Source organism: Ammospiza caudacuta, chromosome 20 (genome assembly GCF_027887145.1).
Source record: "Ammospiza caudacuta isolate bAmmCau1 chromosome 20, bAmmCau1.pri, whole genome shotgun sequence".
NCBI classification, from domain to species: domain Eukaryota; kingdom Metazoa; phylum Chordata; class Aves; order Passeriformes; family Passerellidae; genus Ammospiza; species Ammospiza caudacuta.
The window spans coordinates 11,012,585-11,032,723 of NC_080612.1; the positions used below are offsets into that span (position 1 = coordinate 11,012,585).

At 49.0% G+C, this 20,139-nt stretch overlaps 2 protein-coding genes across 2 annotated transcripts; one reads left to right on the forward strand and one right to left on the reverse strand.

Moving 5' to 3' along the window:
* Window positions 1-39: 39 nt before the first annotated feature.
* MYO19 (myosin XIX) lies at window positions 40-16,515 on the reverse strand. Its single transcript, XM_058817739.1, has 24 exons — window positions 16,450-16,515; window positions 14,761-14,905; window positions 14,327-14,475; window positions 13,982-14,095; window positions 13,140-13,272; window positions 12,855-12,924; window positions 12,389-12,491; window positions 12,080-12,176; window positions 11,566-11,642; window positions 11,114-11,204; window positions 9,616-9,787; window positions 9,347-9,420; window positions 9,132-9,253; window positions 7,401-7,514; window positions 6,865-7,041; window positions 5,870-6,016; window positions 5,558-5,665; window positions 5,005-5,075; window positions 4,532-4,641; window positions 2,607-2,770; window positions 1,943-2,072; window positions 1,723-1,808; window positions 1,137-1,424; window positions 40-766 (listed from the first exon to the last, which is right to left on the reverse strand). Exons 1-24 carry the CDS (start codon window positions 16,459-16,461, stop codon window positions 638-640), a joined length of 2,883 nt encoding a protein of 960 aa, XP_058673722.1. The 5' UTR covers window positions 16,462-16,515; the 3' UTR covers window positions 40-637.
* Window positions 16,516-17,732: 1,217 nt separating this feature from the next.
* PIGW (phosphatidylinositol glycan anchor biosynthesis class W) lies at window positions 17,733-19,839 on the forward strand. Its single transcript, XM_058817959.1, has 2 exons — window positions 17,733-17,831; window positions 18,305-19,839. Exon 2 carries the CDS (start codon window positions 18,319-18,321, stop codon window positions 19,837-19,839), a length of 1,521 nt encoding a protein of 506 aa, XP_058673942.1. The 5' UTR covers window positions 17,733-17,831; window positions 18,305-18,318.
* The last annotated feature ends 300 nt before the right edge of the window (window positions 19,840-20,139 follow it).

The following is a 20,139-nucleotide window of genomic DNA, read 5'->3' on the forward strand; positions in this document are numbered from 1 at the left end:
TGGGAAGGGTCAGACACCTTGAGAAGGCATTGAGCAGTTTATTTTAAATGACATACACAGAGCAGCTGAACATTTTCAAGAGCCATGAGCAACAAAGGAGGGTTCAGAGCACTCCTGGGCAGGGTGGTGCTGTCTGGGAGCTCTGCACACACCTGGCAGCTGTGAGAGCTCTCTGATTTTGGTCCTGTAGATAAAAGCAAGAGCCCAGCCCTGCTTTTCCCTGAGACATCTGCCCCAGCTGGCTGCTCCTCTACCCCCTGGGACACTGGTGCTCACTCAGGACGGTTGCAGGAATCAGGAATGTTTATTGGCATTATTATTTGCTCACTCTGCCTGCTGCAGGCAGCTCAGTTCAAGTATTCATTGCTTCAAGCACCTGATCTGTTGGCATTGATTTGTTCCCATAGTGTTGATATTTCCTGTAACGTGGGGGGGAGCAGGAGCTGCTCCCAGCCACAGCAAATGCAATTTAATGTTATTTAAGGTTATTCTAATGTGCATTATGAGGTGTGTCCCTGTCCCTCACGTTGGACGTACAAGGCAGCGCTGGGGAAGCTCTGAGGTAGCAGCAGAAGGGGACACTGAGTGATTTGGAAGCAGCAGCTTGCAGGGAGCCCCCCTGGAGGCCAGGCCAGGGCTATGTGGGCAGGAGCTCCTGTCTGTCCAGCAGGATCTGGTTGAGTCCCGTGATGGAAAACGCCTCCGTGTGGGGGCTGACGGTGGCAAAGTGCAGGGGGGACCTCCTGCAGTGGAACCTGACAGGGCCCTGCGGGGACAAGAGAGGAGAGTTCAGCCAGATGGGCAGCTGGTTTTGTTACATTTAGCTCTGGGGTGTGTGAACCACTGGGGCACGAGGACAGAGGAGTCCTCACAAATGGGCTGAAGAGAAATGGTCACTACAGAGATGCCAGCACTGAACTGGACTGAGATCAGCTCACACTCTGGAGGTTGGGGTGCTCAGCACTGCCCTTGCAGCAGCTCTGGCATTTCCTGCACACAGAATTTGATGCCAACACAAAAATGTCCCCCCCAGACCCGAGGGAGATTTGTAAGTGCAGTTTCTGAGGGCAGGCAGTGGGAGATGCCACCCCAGCCTGCTCCCAAGCTGCAGACAGGAGGGAGGGGTGGGTGGGTACCTGTGGGAGGGCTCTGATGGAGGCGATGCCACAGCCCAGGTGTCCCCTGGGGCTCTCCTGCAGCGCCCTGAGGCAGCCCAGCAGCGCCAGCGCCCGCCGGGGCCCCGTGGCACTGCCAGGAGCTGCAGCCAGCACCAGCCCCAGGGGCCAGAGCTGCACAGCTGCCTGCAGAGCCCACGCTGTGCCCAGGGGACAGGCAGCCCCAGGGGCCAGGGCAGCTCCAGGGGCTGCCAGCTCCTCTCCTTCCCCCTCATCCAGCTCTGCTGCTGCCAGCGCTGCCGCTTTTGCCTGAAAGACACAACAACAGCAACAGCAATTCTCAAATGTCCTGGGCACAACTCAGGACTGCAAAGCTGAGTCTGTAAAGAGGGAGTCTGCAGGGACAGCACACCCCAGTTTCCATGCAGGTAAGGAGTGAGTTTATGCTGCAGGATGAGCCAGAAGCAGCTCTACAGGACTGGCATCTGCTCTTCAGCTGGAGAAGAGTTTTCTGGAGCTGGGTTTGCAGTTCTCAGAGTTGTGACTCTTTCTCAGACCCCAAGAAGCCTCAGGCTCCTTTCAGTGCTGTCCTGTGCCCCAGCCTCACCTGGCACCTCCTCCAGCCCCGCTGGATGGCGCGGGCAGCCCTGCGCAGCCTCTGGAAGCGACTCTTGGCCAGCCAGGAGCGAACAGCTGGGGATGCAATGAGAGAAACAAACCTGAGTGCTCAGAATCTCTGGAGATGGCACTTGGCCACTTGTGCCACTGTGATCCCCCAGGGTGACTGGAAATGTCCCTGGCTCTGTTATCCCAGCCCCACGAGTCACCTGCTTGGATGAGAGTTGCAGAGCGTTTCTCCTTTGCTGTTTTCTTCTCTTTAAATCTTCTCCAGCAGCATTGGATGCAAAATGCCTTCTCATTTAACACCTCTGCTCTCCTGGCTTCCAGGAGTTCCAGCTGCAGTGGGGAACAGGAGCCTGGAGTTAGGGATGGGATTGTGCTCACAGCTCTTCCCTCTCTTAGAGCCTCTTGGTGTTTGCCAGGGGACCACAGCCTCATTCACAGTGTCCTGTGACTGCTGGATTGGGTTTGGGAAATGTCCTCACTTCATTTGTGCTTTTCAGGTAACATGGAAATGAAAATGGAAGTTCTTGGGGAGGTAAGTGGAGCCAGCAGCAGCAGGTTCATACCCAGCTCCACTGAAGGGGCTGCTTCTAGGCAGCAAGCCTGGCAGAAGTGCCTTTGACTCCCTCCTCTCTTTCCCAGCCAAACGTGTCCTGTGGAGCTGAGGAAAGCTGCCATCCTTACTGGAATTCTGACACAAGTGCACCTCCTTTCCAACACAGAGCCCATTACACAAAGTGCTCTGCAGAGCTGGGTTCTGATGGGTGCTTGATTGGGTTTAATAATTGGATGGAAAATGCCCAGTTCTGGTCACACTGGCTTGGCAGGAGTTTGGCCCTGAGGCAGGAGCCAAGGAACAGCACTTACCAGGGAATTGGCCAGGAACACTTTGGTTTTGCCACAGAAGACTGAGGGGATTCCTGCTCCATCCCCTGCTGCCTGAGCAGGGCTTTGTCCCCTGAGAGCATCCTGGAGGATCTCCAGAACAGCAGCACGTGGTGCTTTGTCATCACCCATGGCTGCAGCCTCACCTGGAAGGGAAACACTGAGGAGAAGGCACCACAACATTTGGAACTGGGGCCAGGGCATTGTCTTTGCACTGAGATTTCTGTCTTGTCTTTGCACTGAGATTTCTTGGCCACTTAGAGGGGAAACCCCTGCAGCAAGGGGGGATGGCTGAGAGCACTTGATGCTGCTCTGTTTAAGGCTGAAATGTGACAGCACAGATTGCAGCAGGTGCCAGCAAGCAGCAAACGAGAGTGGGGTGTTTGAACTGGGCTGTGCCTGGGTGCTGCCCTCTCATCTGTCACCACCTCTGTTCTCCACAGGTAAAACTCATCTGGGGCAGATCTAGGCTGAACCAGGGAGGCTCAGGTGTTCTCCCACCCCAAACATCCCACATGGAAGCAGGAGAAAGCAGCAGCAATGCCATTAAGAATAGACTGAACAGCAAGAAAATCCCATTAAATACTCAAAACTCAAAGCTGTGGGAGCAAAGAACAAAAGGCAGGGAATTGTAGCCTTAATGTACTGAAAAGTGCAGGAAGGGGAAGCAAATTCTACACAATTGTACAGCTGTGACAGAGCAGCTTTGGGGTCCTGGACTGAGCAGGAATTTATGGCAGCAATTACAGGTTATTAAAGCCATTTCTGGGACACAGTGCACAGTTTTTTACATCACAAACAGCTCATCCAGATGAATCTCTTTGGAAATGGAGACAGACTTAATTCAGACCTGGAACAAGAGATTGTTGCAGGAGTTCCTGCATGCACAGAGCTGGATGGTTTTTGCATCATTCCATCCTGGATACTGTTTGCTTTTCTGCTATAAATATTTCTAAGGAGATGAGAGCATTTTAAGGTCCTGAAAACAAATAGAAGCAATTCTTGCTTGCAGGAAGACATCTGGTGGCTCTGATGGTGCTCATGGGGCTGGGCTGATAAGGGAACCCAAAGCTTATGCCTGTGTTTGGGCAATTGTTTTGCTTTGTTTGCAGCTTATTACCCCTCAAGATAAAAAGGACTAAAAACCCATCACAAAGAGGCTTTGCACTTAATGGGTTTGTAATTGAGGGGGAAAGATCCACTGTGTAAGTAATTTTCCAACCTGCACTTCCTTGCTTCACCCCATTTCCACAGGGTGAACAGATTTCCACCAGTTTTACTCATCTGAACAAGCTGGTCCTGCTTCCCACAGCTGCTGCTCGTTGAACTGACCCAGTGGGTGAATTGGGGAATCAACTGGGGCACAGAAAGGGGCTACAATAACCTTTAACATTAAATGTAACCACCTGATGAGCTCCTCCTTTCAGCAGCTCATAGCAAAGGCATTACCTGTGGGCTGGGTTGTGTTTGTTAAAGTCCATCCTCACTCTTGCTTAGAAAAAGAGAAGAGTGCAAAAGGTGCAAGAAGCAGCAGAGTCCAGGTAAGCTGGAAGGTCAGTGATTCAGCAAGGAAACAAGGAGGGGGGAAAGAAAGGAAGGAAAAGGAAAATAAATGAAAATAAAGCAAAAGGTAAGTGGCTTTAGAATCAACTCTAAATCAAACTATATTGGGTGAGGGGAACCCCAGACACCTCTGAAACTGATTGTTCCACCCAGGAGGAGCACAGAAAACCAGCAGTGAGGGGTAAGATTTTAAGGGTTAAGCAAATTAGAAACTCAGGTTGGTGATAGGTTAAAGAAATATTTTAGAATAGTGGTGAATACAGTAATTACCTAATCTGTGTGACAGCAAATGGCTGCAGTGACAAGTTTACTTGATGGCAGAGGGATTACCTGAAGAAACTTACCTGTTTTCTCAGCAGGATGAGAGCTGCTTTTATCCCACACTCTTTTTTTGCTGGAGCCCCAGGATTTCCTCAGCAGTTCGTAGCGCTCAGTGAAACTTTGGAAAGGGATCCTGGGAGACAAAATGTAAAATGTGCAGTGAATTCCAGGCCAGAACCATTACTGCAAATATCTGATCCTTTTTGTTGAATGGTAATAACTGATCCTCTGAGGAGGGAAAATTCCAGAATGGCTTTGTGGGTCCAGTGCATGGGATGCAAACAGACTGATGCCTGAATGGTCAAACAGGCCAGAAAGTTCAGAACTTGTGAAGAAATTCAGATTTCCCAGTAACAGCAGTAAAGCCAGGGCAGGGATTGTGCTTGGATATGCTGATGGTGCAAAATATTTGGGTTTCCTGCTTATAAGCTCTTCTGAATAACTAAATGCCACTAATTGCTATGGAAATGGAAAATGCTGAAGAGGCTGGACTTACCTGACTGGGAAACCTGCTGCACTGATGCTGATGGCTTCCACTATGCCACAGGCCTGGAGCTGGCTGAGAACCTGAGGCACAAATTGAGATGGTTTAGGCAAAGCTGACTTTGGTGAAAGCTGCTCCTTGTGTGCCCAGTCCTGGGCATCCTGGCCAGTGTTGGTGTTTCCAGGCTCAGTGTTGGTGTTTCCAGGCTCAGCAGATTCCAGGGGTGTTTAAAGCCTCACTGCCCATCAGATGAGGCTTGCTAGTTACAGCTTTAGCATCTGCTGCTCTGCTCCCAAAGCTTCTCAGCTTCCTGGAGTAAGCAGAGTTTTGTTTTGAAGGTGTTTGTGTGCCCAGGGCTGGGAGGGCAGCACCCAAATCACCCCAGCCACAAGGAGGGTGCAGCTGGGAGAGCTGCTGTGCTTGGGAGCTGTGTTGGACAAGCACCTCAGTGACTCTGGAAGGGGGTTTATCTGTTCCAAAATGTGCTGTGCAAAGAGCTTTGTAAGTGAGTCAAGGTGCTAAGAAACTCAGTGCAGAGCCCTGGGGAAGGCTCTGGAGGAGTTACCTCTTCTCTCCTGAAGGTCATGGCCCTGCAGTCAGCGTTGGGCTTGATGCAGCGGATGTAGTGGGGTGTGGTTCTGCTCAGAATCTCCATCAGGTGCTCCAGGGAGCTCTGCAGGAACAAACAGAGCTCAGCAGGGCTCCTCCTCCTCCTCAGGGACCTCCCACCCACCCCATGGAGCTGCTCTGGGCAAGGATGGCTTTACAGACTCAGTGTTAGAGCACAAAATCCACTCTGTGGATGCAATTCATCAAATTGTTGATGGTAAATCCAGAAAGTTTCCAAAATTACAGCAGAGACCTGAATAGGAGGTACCTTGAACTTGGACACCACTGTAACAACAGCTGCTCTGTTCTGGGTTTTGGTGTTATTTTGGTTGTTTTCTGTCACAGGGAATAATTTTTGAAGCAAAGGATCCTTTGAGTTCTGCAAAACGTGGATCAGCTCTGGAGGAACAGCATCCTGCAAACAGACATGACCTGTCAGTACCTGGACCTGGCAGGCAGCTGCACCTCTGAAAATAACTAAGAATTGCACATTTAGAGACAGAACAGAATTTCTGATGCCAGATTTGATGTGACCACAGCTGCAGTCTCAAATCTGATGATGTGCATTCATTCACAGTCAGATTTAGGAACAGAAAACAATGTTTGGCTGAACATTCTGCAAATGTACAACTGCTCCCATCACTGCTCTTGTTACACAGCCTAAGGGAGCTGCAGCTCTCAGGAGTGGTTTAATCCCTGAAGGACAGACTGCAGCAGGCATTAGAAATATTCCTTTGAATTAAGAGATGGAGTTTTATTGCTAAATAAATAACAGCACTTGCCATAATTGCTGGGGATGTCAGAGCTGAGAAGGGACCCTGCTCTCTGCAGACTATTTCACATTTCACTTATTCCCTGATGGCCAAAATTTGAGTACTTTGAGTACTTTCAGCAGTTAAGCCCAGCTCTTGTTTCTCATACATTTATCAGATTTTTTTTGGGAATTAAGTGCAGTATTTGCAGTTATAAAAATGCCCTGATGCCATTAACAATTCTGCATTCCCCAGGAATGGAAGAAGCCCTGATTTGGTGATGGTTCACCTCAACCCCAGCTCAAAGCTGTCACAAAGCATCTGCTGGTGCCAGTGGTGGTTCAGAGATCCCACCAAGGACATCACCCAGTTTCACATGGCCTGAAGGATTTATTTGCAGCAAGGTATGTCCAGTACCCAGCACTGAATAGATTTGTTTGACTTAAATCACTTTAGGCCTGTAGGATACTTTTTAGATTTTTTTTAAACAGCTCTTTCTGCAAACACCTACCTTATTTTTCTCCACCATTGCTGCCAGCTGATAGCAGACTTTGCCAGCATAATGTGAAATGATAAAGTTGGGCTTCTTACTGAATTTATCTCGACTTAAACACTGATTACTGGACAAGGCCTTCTCAATCCTGGTCTGGAACAGGTGAGTGTTGGAGGCTCTGTTCAGGCGACACTCCTGCAAGGACACACAACTGCAGCATCTCTTGTTTGGCACAAAGATCTGACTCTAAAAGCTACAGCATTTAACATTCAAATTGTGGCAATTTTACCTTTAGAGCTGCTTTGAGTATGCAAGGCCTGAAATATTGGGGAGGAAAGAAGTAATTGAGGTTTCATATTTGAATCAGAACGTCCAGGATCAGAGGGAAAAACACAGCTCAGAACAGGAGGAAGCAGATTTTGTGAAACTGAAACCCTGCAGAAATGTTATAGCTGACAGGTTTTCTATTAATTTACTGTTTGTGTTTTCTTTGATGGTGTGGGACAAAGGCAGAAACCTGGGCCCAAAAAATGAGAGGTTTGGATCACACTTACCTCATTCAGCAAGGAAAAAATGCTGAGGGGATTTCCCTCTATCAGGTCAAGGCAGTTCTGGTTATCCTGGTAGTTTATGAATGACCACTGCAGGCCCTCAGCTGCATATTCCTCCTGCAGGGAGAGGGAAGGGGTTATTCTGCAGCAGAGGGCACCAGAGCTCAGAGCTCTGTGCCTTGGGCAGCTGATCCAGGTCCTGTTTGAGGAGTTAATCCCAGCTCAGCTCCAGGTCAACACCAAGCTTGAGAAAAAAAACCAACCCACATGAGGATATCCTACCCCAGGTAGCTTTTGGGTGTGGATCAGAACCTGCTGGAACAATTTATCTGAGGATTTGGGAACCCCATGGATTTATCAGAGTGAGCTGCAAGGCTGCTTTAGAGAGCAAACAAAGGCCACAGTCACACAAAGCCTCTCCTGGCTGAGATTTTCCCTGAAGGACAAGGAACAAGCAGAACTCCTTCCCTGGACTGGGACACAGCCCCAGCCCAACCTTTGTGTGCCAGCCTTTACTGCCTGAGCTCCATTTAGAGCAAAGCCTGATCTGAAAGGAAGTGCAGGGAGATACTGGCTGGAATAATTGGTACAATATTTATGCTGAATTACAGGACAAACTGTCAGCAGTGTTTAACAAGCACAAGCTCTGGGCAGTTATTTGAAAAGCCTCCTGCCAAAAGCTTGCTCAGCACAGCCACTAATGGCATTTAAGTGGTTTGGGGGACAGCCAGATCCAGAGGTAAGAGGGCAGGCAGTGAGTGGGAGGGGTGCTATAAACAGAGGTCATGGAGCCATTTCAAGCAAAGCAATTGTGTGCCTGAACTTGCTTTCCATCTTCCCTGACCATTAACCCCTGGCATGCTGACCAGGGCAGGCAGGGAAAGCAGCCTGGCAACAGCAAAGCACAAATGGCAGTCAAAGAAATACTCGACTCCTGAATAAATTGACAAAACCCCGCTGTGAGGCAGGAGGTGCCAGCACGCTGCTGCCATAAAGAAAATAATTTCCCTGATTCCAGTTAATGGCAAAGAGCATTTTGGTAATGGATCTGCAGTGGGGAGGGGCAGAGCAGCAGCTCTGGCAGGGACTCTGCACCTTGCAGGGCACTCAGATGAGAGCTGGAATGAGCAGTGTGTGACCACTGAGGGACTGCACGGTGCAGAAAAACCTTCTCTGCTGTGAAACAACAGCATTTGTGTCCCTCCTCACTCAAGGATAAAGCTGCAGCACACTGGGGGTTGTTTTTAAGGCACCAGCATGGCTGGGGTCAGGGAGCTGTGCCCCTGGGGCAGGAGGGCTCCACAGGTCCCACATGCCCAGGTGTGGGTGACAGGGCTCTGGTGGGCTCTGCCTTCACACCAAGCTCAGCCCAGAACTCCACTCTTTTGGGACTTTATGCTTCATGGCTGTAAGCAGAAACTTCCAAGAGAATCTCAATTCAGGCTGCTCTTAGCCTAAGAATTGAGTCTCAAGTGTTCAGCTCTCTGAGGAGAAGCAAGCAGAGATCCGGTGGGGCTGGGAACAGATTTCCAGTGCCCAGGAGACAAAGCTGGGCCATTCCCACTGCCCCACACTCCCCTCTTTACAAAGGCATTCCTCCCTCCCACTGCTTTCTGTGCCATTACTGACTGAAGGTTCCATCTGACCACGGGCACAGCAATGCAATCAAAGTGACCAAAAAGATGCTGGTTTAAATCAGGTATTGAAGATTTGATCCTCACTTTGGGGTATTACCTGCTGTGCCTTCAGGTAGTGAGCTACAAAGTGCTGCTGCAGTTTCTCATTGGCATAATTAATGCAGAGCTGCTCCAAGTTGTTTTCAGGGAAGGCTTCAAAGCCATAAACATCCAGCAAACCTGGAAGCAGTGTGGGAAGACAGGGAGCTTTGGTTTAGGAGCAGCCTGGAGGGCTGCTGGCCCCTGAGTTAAAGCAGGGTGGGATATCCATACCTATGAAGCTGGTCCACACTGAGGGATCTGTGTAGATGTTTTCATTTATGACCAACACCAGCCACTCAAACAACCTGCAGACAGCAACAGAGGGATTAGCTGGAAGCTGCTTGCTTGCAATAATCAGAATTGTTTCTTTTACTGCTGTTTCCATCAGCGTCACTTGGAAGGAAGAGGAATTTCTGGTGTGCTGCCACAAAACAGCAGCAAGTGAATCCTTCTGGCCTCCCCATTCCCTCCAAAAATCACCTGGATGAGGCCACCCTTACCTGGCATAGATGACTTTGGCCAGGCAGTCCCTCCTGGTCTCACACTCAGCTCTGGAGCATGGCTTCTTGAACACCTGCTGCTGTTTCCCAGCAGTGATTGTTCTGATCCTTAAACATTCCAGGAGCTCCTCAGTGGGAATCTGGAGCAGCTTCCCCGTGGTCTTCACAAACTCTTGTTCAGGAGAACAAACAGTGCAAGGTTACCTGCTGTGCTCACACCTCTGAAGGTAAGGAAGGTCTGGAGATTGTGTGCGAAAATGCCACTTCCGACAGCTCTCAAATTAAATATGGATTTTGGATCTTTCTACCCAAACTTGGGATTAAGTTTTGCAAAACCAGACTCTTAATTTGGATGCAGAATGCCCCTGGAATTCTGGATCCTCTCTTTAAAATGAATACCAGAAAAAGCTGAAGTTTGCCACACTGAAGTTGATTTTCTCTCTAGGTGTGTCTTTGTTACTTTTTCACCTCTTTGAGCAGGGACCTCAAAATGCAGACAGACAAATCAAACAGTCATGACCAGGAAACAAGCAGGGATTTGGGGATAGAAAGGAAGTGTAGAAGAATGTGTATTTTCTGGCAAAGCATTTAAGATCTTTCTCAGCTGAGCTGTATTCCAAATTATTTGAATATTAAGTAGTTTGATTTCAGAGCATGCCCTGAAATTGTAGCAGGAACCTTCACTATTCATGGCAGTTTTATCTCTGAAGGAAATCCAGATCCACAAACCTCCTGAAGACAGGCAGAACAACCTCTGTTTCTACTGCAATTTAACAGATTTGTTGTCACAGCCTTTTGGTCTTTATCATGAAAACTTCCAAGCTTTCCTGTGAAAAGCCCTGCTCTGCCTCTGGGTCAGATTTCTGCCAGCCCTGTGATGGCAGTGTAAGATTACAGACAAGAGGCACAGTTCTGCCAATACTCCTCCTGAAATCACCGGGTAGTGCTGCAGTTGCCCTGACCTGTCAGGGAGGGATATTATCTCTCAGGGCAGGGGACCATTAGGTTTTTGTTTGTTCACAAAATCACACTTAATTTTGGGTTGCTCATGGCTTTGATTGTCTCTTATCAGCAGGAGAGTTATTGTTCAAATTCTTTTCTTTAATAAGGAATTCTTTCTGAATTAAATTAAGAAATTAAATGAATTTAAATTAAACAAATCCGATTTAATAATTTAAAATGCAGTAAATTCAGTACAGTTTAAACAAATTTATTAATTTTCAAAATTAAGTTATTAATAAAGTAATTAGACTTATTAGTAGTTAAAAGGAATTAATAATGAAAATGAATAATAGTTAAAATTACTCAAGTGAAAATTTGGTAGATTTAATAAATTTTAAGAAATGTTAATAATGAAATAAATATAATAAGTAAATCTAAATTAACTAACTAAATAAAGGAAAGAATTCTCTCCATTCTTTCCTTTCTCTAATTCTTTCCCTTGGGCATCTGCACTGAACTAACAAGACTCTGGAGCATGAAATGGTTGTTGCCTCACCTTTGGTTTTGTCTTCCAGCTCACAAGGCTGAGATTCATCCAGTGGATTGGAGAATTGAACATTCCCGAGGTGCAGGAGGCCTGATAACACCTGCAATGCAATCAGGGAGTTTTTCAGGACAGCTGCCCCCAAGGCAGGCTCCCCTGAGCTCTCCTTTAGCCTGGAACAGGGCAGCTCCTGCACATTCCTGCACAGAAGGCAGGAGCAGGAATTCTGCAGGAAGCAAACAGACCCCAAACTTCTGTGTGTTCTGCGGTGCCTGAAGGCAGACTGAAATTCAGAGGTGCACACTTTTACCTCTGACCGAACCTCTATGCAGCCTGATGCGGGGCTGAGGGCCCTCCAGTGAGGAGCAGCAGCTCTGCCCAGGGGCAGGGATTTATCCCAGCAGCAATCCCACCCTGGGAGCACATTCCCAACACCCTCCTGCTGTCCCTGCTGGGCGCCTGACCTTGAAAATATTGCTCTGCGTGGCACGGCCGATGCCCAGGTGGAACATTGCCCCTCTGGTCACCTCGAAGCAGTCCTCTGGAAAGCCAAACAGTGCTCTTGAACAAGCCAAGCACACAAACAGGGGCAAGCAGAACATCTCAGCACATCCCATCCAGCTGGAGTGGTCAGTGCAGAGCAGGGGAGCTGTCTGGGTAAATCCCACACACAGACTGCAGAACCAACCCACTGGGTTTTTCTGTCAGCTGAAGCACAAGCAAAGACAAGAGAGTTTCTAAACAAAGCCACAAAGATGCAAATTTGCCAGGCCAGATGGTTTAAGCCAGGTGACCGATTTTAAGCTTTAATAGTGCCGAGTGAAACTTAGAAAGAATCCCATTAATGCAGGTGGCTTTGCAAAACATCTGCTGTTGGCTGAGCAGGGCATTGAACAGGATCTATTTCTGCCTGCCTCCCTGTAAAGCTCCAGCCATTATTAATGGATTGATTAATTAATTAGTGAGGCTAATCTTTACCATCTAAGTTTCTTTCAGAATTTGGCAGCCAGCGGTACTCAGCCCCTTCTGGAAGGTTCCACTCCAGCCTCTCCTCTGCTGTAGCACCTTTTGTGATCTGGAGGCAGAAAACAAGGTAAAAATTGAATTCTGCCTTTGGTGTTTACAGCTCCCAGACAGTGAGGAATAACATACTGGGAGGATGATTTAATTTGGAAGCCTGGGAGACAGGGAAACTGGTAATTATTAAAAGTTTCAACTGTGCTAAATCTGGTGATTCCATCCCTGCTGTGTGTCAGAAATACTCAGCAAAATTAACTGCAGGCAAACCTGATAAAAAATATGGAAGTTTCTTTCATTGGGAGCCTGATAGGCAACTCTTGTTTTCTCCAGAAGGAAAGTCTGGATGGAAGCACCAGTCAGATGATGGAATCTGGAGAGGGGAAAAAGAGTAAAGATTTCAACAAAACCTCTTCACAGAATCTGGGGGGTTGTGTTGTTCTGAGACCAACTGACTGAGTACTTTGCAGTTCACCTTTAGTTTTGTTCATATTTTATTTAGAGTTCTTAAGTACATCTCTGTTTTTCCATTGCTCTCTTTTAGAGACCTTTAGGGTGAAAGCTTGTAGGAAAAAAAAAAGGAAAATAATAAGTTTAAGCTGCCAGCAAACCAAAATACACTCTAAAAGACATACAATATTCTATGGCAGATTTCAGAAATAAGCTTTAAAGGAACAAGATGATGAAGATTTAAAGGACCAAGACAAGAGGTAAGGTTTTACCCAGTGATCCTCACCTGTCCAGCTGGAGCTGGATGTATTTCCCAAACCTGCTGCTGTTGCTGTTCCTCAGGGTGCAGGCGTTCCCTGTAAATTGCCAGAGGCAGACACAGAACATCAGAGTGGTCCCACTCTGCCAGGCAGCACACACAGGTATTTGGGGTGCTCTGTAAGCAGCTCCAGTATTTGAGGAGTTTGTTTGTAAAGGAGAGGACCAAGAGACAGCTTAGACTCGTGTGGGAGCAAAGGAAATTCCCACAGTGGGCATTACTTTAGTTTGTTGTTAAAAAAGCCACATTTACCAAATGCTTCCATGACAGGGTTGGAATCCAGCACTCTCCTCTCTATCCTCTCCACAGTTTCATTGCCTTTTGGGGAGATAACTGAGGCAGCCACAGAGGCATAGAACTTCATAAGGCAGCGAGAGGTCCAGGTCTGCAAGGGAGAGATGTGACAGTAGCTCTTTAACATCTTATCAGTTAAGGCAGTGGAGCACTCCTGCCTTCTGGAAACACAGGGTGCAGGTGGAGGGGAGGCTACAGAGAGGAACTGTGTCAGGTTTGGAGCTCTGGTTCAGTGGGAACTCCGTGCCACAGACACACATTTCAGTGCTGCTGCAGTGGCAGTCTCCATGGAGGTGTCACCGTCTGGAGGCTCAGCCAGGAGGAACAGCCACTGCCTTGGGATGGAGTGAATGTGAATAGATTTTGAGTCATTAACATTCAGCAAAGCATCCTGTTCTTGGGCTTTAAAATACCCTCAGAGCTGAGCAGGGATGGACCATCACAGGAGGGCCAGGGCAGGAGCTGCACCCACTGCTCCAAGTCTGCACAGAGGGTTTGCTGAGCTCCCTGACAGACCAGGCTGAACTCAGGTGCAATTCCTGCTGAATGATTCAAAGCCAGCCCTCCAGAAATGACAGATGTCACCTGAAGAGCTGCTATATTAAGCAGAGTGTGTTTAACTGCAGCAATCACTTAATGCTTCACACACATTTCAAGAGAGTCGTGCTGGGCAGATTGGCTACGTGCTGTGTCAGAGGGGTTTTAATTCATCTTTGCTCATTCACTGCACTACTCTGCACTACAAATCACTGGCAGAGCTCAAAACTTGAGAGCAATGTCACAGAAAAACATTTCCTTACCTTCCCAGCACCACTTTCTCCACTCACAATGATGGACTGGTTCACAGGGTCCATCTGCTTTTGGACATTCCTGTAGGTTTGCTCAGCCACTGCAAAGATGTGAGGTTTTAAATCCTGGCAGTGAAAGAGAATATTCATATTTAAGAGTATAGTAACCACACAGTTCAACAGCAATGGACAGCAAGGGTCATCTCACATTCACCTGAAAACAGCACTGCTCTTTTGACAGAACTAACATTTCACAAGAAATGGGGTTTATCCTGTGGGAATATTTTCTCAGATAAATTTGGAGCAGTTTGACACCTGGGCTCTGCAGAAGGGCAGTGATCTCACACACAGGGTTACCTGAGGACAAAGTGCAACGTGGTACTCCCTCATCAGCTCAGGTGAGTAGAGGCAGGAGAAAGGCTGGAAAGGATTTAAAGCCACCAGGCTGCAGCCAGCATTTGTGTAGAACAGGTTGACTCTGTATCTTGCTTGAAGACATTTCAGAACTGAAAAGCAACAGCTTCTGTCAGCATCTTTTGCAAAGTGTGTTTGACCCTTGCTGTGCCTGTTGCTAGCGAGAGTCTCAGGTGTGTTACCTGTCAGGTTTAACAGGGAATGAGGTGACCAAGAGAGTGCTGCAGGTGGAATATACACAACTGCAGGTGGAATGTACACAACTGCAGGTGGAATGTACACAACTCCTGTGCTGATGGTGTTAATGCAGTGAGAGCAGGAGCTGTCAGAGCCCAGCAGGGAGGGGATCCCTCAGCAGACACTCCCTGGCTGCTCACCTGTCCTGGTTGTCACCGGGTTCACCTTGGTGAGGTCATCAAAAAGATGCAGCTTCTCTTCATCACCGAGGAAGGCTCTGACTTCTTCTTCAAATGATTCACTGAGGTCATTCTGGATGAGAGAATCTTCCCTTTGGCCATTTTCCTGGAGGGGATGGCAGATCAGCACCAGTGAAAGGTGAAGAGCTGGACTTTCACCTCATCCCCTGCTCCAGCTCTTCTGCTGCTTCCATGTCACTGAATTTCAGTCCCAGCAGGAGCCAGACCCCAGGGTGTGGGAGCTGCTCCTCCTCCTGCTCTGATCTTAGAAAAGGGTTCTGGCTGTGAGCAGAGGCACTCAGAGAACGTGGCCTTGGGCTCACACTGCAGCTCTGCACACACACACCCCCCATGCTCTTTAAACTGGCTCATTTCTAAGCTCTGCATGTCATGCATTCAATCCAAGCAGTGCCCTGGGCTCAGGGAGGCAGGAAGGGCTGCAGGTACAGCTGGGAGCCCCTGCAGGCTAAAACAAATGCAGCTTTCCTAGCAGACACTCTTATTTACAGGGTGAAAGCTGCAGAGTGCACACATCACAGCCAGGGCACAGGAATGGTGCTGGGAGAGGAGCTGCCCTGCCTTAGCTGAAGTTTTGTCCCCTCTGAATCACTTAAAATATTCAAATCTCAGCTTCTGGGCTCCCATGTCCTTGACAACATTATTTGGAAGGGCACACTTGTTGTGTGTAATGGAAAACCAGCCAGAAGAGAGATTCCAGGACCTGTTTGCCATTGCTGGGGAAAGGAGAGGCTAGAAGAGAAAATGAAGAGTGGAAAAGGTGCCAGTCCTGATTTCTGCACTCTGTACACTCCTCTTGTTATCTCCTTGACAGAAAGTTCTCCAAACTATCCCTGCTCACCTGTACCACATGGGCAGCATCACCTTGTTTATACAGAAAATGCTAAATTTAGTCAGCAGCATTCTCTCTATGTGAGCTGAGCTCATTAATACAGGGGAAATGAACTGCAAACCCCACTTAGCATGGTCCTTAAAAGAAAAAAAAAAAAAAAAAGCTGCTCATTTAGGAGCATTTTTATCTTTTGCAGACAGCACAAATACTTCATTTCCAGTGATACAGAATTTTACACAGTAAGGGAAAAAAAAAAAGCTTAGCAACACAGTAAAGTCCTGCCATCCAAGTGATTTCTGTTCTCCTCTGAATGAGCACTAAGCAGCTTGCTGCTGTCAGAGAACAGACACCACAATTAGGAAACCCTGCATGGGCTGAGGAGTTCCTGCCATTCCCCTTTCCCCCCGTGCCCCTGTGTCACACCAGGCAAGTCAAACCCACTGTGAGACTGCAAGGCCTGAGGAAGGGCTTGGCTCTGCTGCCCTGCTCAGCCAAAAGCAAATGAATATTTGACAATAAATCCCAACTCTCGTGTCCATTCACCTTCCTGCACAAACACCCTTAGGATGTGCTTGCTGCCTGCATGAACCCTGCCCTGTTAGAGCCCAGGGCACCACAAAAATGACTGCCTGGTGTCTCTAATTCAACTCAAACCCACAGTAAATAGTCCAGTCAATTCGTGAAGCAGGGGTGAATATTCATTAGTAGTTACCTAATCTTGACTGCGTGGAAATAAGCCAAGAATTCTCTCCTGGCAGTAACATTTAATTAGCACACACAATTCCTGCTTTTCTTTTTACCTGCTTTGGCATCTTGTCCAGGCCTGTGGACGGGAACACTGGAGAGGGCCTTTACTTTGGGGTACTTCATTCAAATCACACTGGAGAATGCTTAAATAAAGAAAATAAAAACAAATTTCGATAAAAATAACTCTGAGCATGTCATTCTCCAGTGGGTTCCACAAGCAAATCCCAAAGATTTCAGACAGAATTACTGATCCCAGTGGAGCACAAGTAACACCAGAGCTGGAAATCCTACCCAGAGTGATGGCCAAGTGCTGCTGCCCTGCAAATAAAGCTTTTTTGGAGGGAATTGTCCATCTTCCCTTCCATCAGGAATAAAATGCTTTGCTTTTCTTTAATAAATCAAGTTTATTGGCAATAAACTGCAACTACTTGTTAAATTCCTCCTGTTTGGTTGGAGAAACAGGGCAGATCTGAGGGTCTGACAGCGCCAGAGAAGCCGGAGCGTTGGGAAGGGGAGTGACTCGGAGAAGTTTGTGTTGTTCCCTTCCTGCTTCCTCTGAAAATCCCTGGGAGCCAACCCAAGGTGAGTCAGGCCCTTTGAATTTCTGTGATAAACGCTGAGGTTCCAGTCACACCGCCAGCAAGAATTCCGTCCTTCCTGCAGCTCAGCCTGCCATTACTTCCATTCCTTTTCTATTCTAATTCTATTCTACTCCATTCTAATTCTATTCTAATTTTGTTCTATTATATTCTAACCGTTTTAACTCTATTCTAATTCCACTCACTCTATACCGTTCCTATTCAGTTCCCTTTCCTGTTGCATTGTTATTCCTATTCCATCCCTAATTTCCTTCCTAGCGCGGCACTCGGAGTCAGTTCGGAGCGCGGGGCGCGATCGCATCCCCAGAGCCCGGTCAGACCCATCCCTGCAGAGCCTTTTGTGCCGGCAGATCCCGGGGACACAGAGGACACGCGGGTGACACAGAGGACACACCGGGGACACGAGGGACACACCGGGAACACGCGGGGACCCGGGCGGGCCGCGGCAGCTCCCGGCCGGGCGGGACCCCGGGGTGGCGGGCGCGGTGTCCCCTCAGGGCCGGGCTGAGGCAGCACCGGGCAGGACGGGCGGGCAGGGCCGGCTCGGGACTTACCGCGGGCGGCAGCGGGGCCGGAGCGGGAACGGGAGCGGGAGCGGGGCGGGCCGGGGAGGCGGAACCGGGGAGGGGCTCGGGCGCTGCGGAAGCGGCGAAAGTGCGGGCGGGGAACGCGGCCCGGCTTTACTGAGCCCGGCTCCACCCCGGCCCGGCTTTACCCCGGCCCCGCTTCACCGGGCCCCGGCTTTGCCGCGGCCGCCTGTCCCGCCCTCACGGCCCCGGCCCGGCCGCCGGCCCCGCCGGCTCCGGCCCCTCAGCGCCATCCGTGCCCCGCTCCCGGTAAGCGGAACCCCTGGTTAATTCACGCTTTTTCCACCCCGCAGGGTTCTCCTCCCGCTGGGGGCTGCAGCTGCTGCTGGTACTGACCAGGCAGCACAAAGTTGGGTAGGATCACGTTGTTACATATCTGTGCACCATAGAGGATGTGGCAACGTGTGTTCTACAGAGCAGTAAGATTATTCACCATGTGAATGTTCAGTGGAGGATTTGATGTTTTAGAGATCTCCCTCAGAAATGTACGAAGCATCTTGTTGGAACGCAGCAGGATGAAAAATGCTGGAGCTTCCTCAAGTCTAAGCCTGTGCCTGTCCTTGGCTTCCCAGGCCAGCTCCAGTGCTGCTCTGTGTTCTTTCAATTGAAAAGCAACTCAATAACTGCTGAAATCAATATTGTTTTAATGAAGTGATTAATTTATAACGAGTTCAGAGACCCGTTTTACAAAGCTACCTCAAGTTCACGTTTTGTGTTTTCAGAGGAAGGAAGAAGAATGTCCCAAAAACAGCTGAAAGAAGCTTTTATCAGCAATCTGAATGGAACGAGTTTGCTGGAAATTTCTGCAGGTTTATCCCTTCCTCCGCTGTGCCTGCTGTGCAGAGGGCTCCTCCTGATCCTGCACTACCTGCACCATGGAAAACCTGTAAGCTCAAGGACGTACAGCCTGCTGCTGGACTTCCTTGTGCTGGTGTCTCCTCTCGTGTTCTCCTGCACTGTCTTGTCCCCAATCATCTTTTTCATTCCAGTTATCCTTGCTGCCTTCTGTGCCGCAATATTTTCCAAAATATACAGCCAGACAAAATGGAAGGCCAGAGTGCCCTTGGGGCAAATTGTAAAAGAATTCCAGAAGGCACGCTTGGACCCCGAGTGCATTCCAGCAATAACTGTGTTCCGTGTTTATGTCAACGTGCTGACATCCATCAGCATTTTGGCCGTGGATTTCCCGCAGTACCCCCGGCGATACGCCAAGGCCGAGACCTACGGCACCGGGGCCATGGATTTGGGGGTGGGAGCCTTCATCTTTGGAAATGCTCTCGTCTGCCCTGAGGTTCGGCAGAAGCCTCACAGGACTCAGCCCAGGTTCTCCAGCTTGGCCAGGCAGGTGTTTTCTGTATGGCCACTGATTGCCCTTGGCGTCGGGCGGCTGCTGAGCGTTAAATCCATCGAGTACCACGAGCACACCTCGGAGTACGGCGTGCACTGGAACTTCTTCTTCACCCTGGCGCTGGTGAGACTTGCAGCCTCTCTGCTTTTAGCCATATTCCCCAAACACAAGGCTTGGCTCGTGGCTCTGGCTGTGGCTGTGCTCTACCAGCTGCTCCTCAGCACGACCTCTCTGAAGATGTTCATCCTGCACGGCAGCGACGGCCGGGGCTCCCGGCTCGGCTTCCTTGACGCCAACCGGGAAGGGCTCTTGTCCCTCTTTGGCTACCTGGCCATCTACCTGGCGAGCGTGCAGGTGGGGCTGTGGCTGCTGCAGCGCAGGAGCTCGGTCAGGGGCTGGCTGGAGGCCCTCGGGGGGCTGGCCCTGGCCGTGCTGGGGCTGTGGGCGCTGCCGCAGCTGTGCCAGGCGGGCACCGAGCCCGTGTCCCGCCGCATGGCCAACCTGCCCTTCTGCACCTGGGTGCTCGCCCAGTGCCTGCTGCTGCTGGGCTTCTTCGTGCTCACTGACCTCAGCCTGGTGTTCACAAAGCTGCTGGTCAAGGGCTGCAGCGTGCCCTGCTGCTGGAAGGTTGTGCAGCCCCCTGATTCCAGGAAAACGCCGGGAATGGAGGCTGAGCCGGTGGGAAGGCAGGACAAGCTGTCACAGCCATGCCTGATTAGTGCTATTAACAAAAATCAATTACTGTTTTTCTTGCTAGCAAACGTTATGACTGGTGCTGTGAACATCCTGATAGACACAATCCACAGCAAGGCTGCCTTTACATTATGCATACTGCACGTGTACATGTTTTTTAATTGTTTAATTATGTATATATTGCACGCCAGAAATATAGTATTAAAGTTTTGGTGATTCCACTTTGGCTGAGTGGACTAGCTGGACTTTGTTTGCTGTAGTTGGATGATGGCATTTAATGGAAAAATCAGTATTTTTCCTGAATGTGTTGCAATAATTTATAATTTATCAGAGCTTTTTATTATTTAGTCTTGATTACTCTTTAATGGTTCATTTCACCAGATTATACAGTTGATGATCTTACCTGTTGGGAGTTGTTGCACATGATCCTGAAAACTTAGGTTTGGAGATTGCTGAATATTCCTGCTGCTCCTGAGAGTAAATTGTTTTACAGTTAGTGAACTGTGCTCATACCCA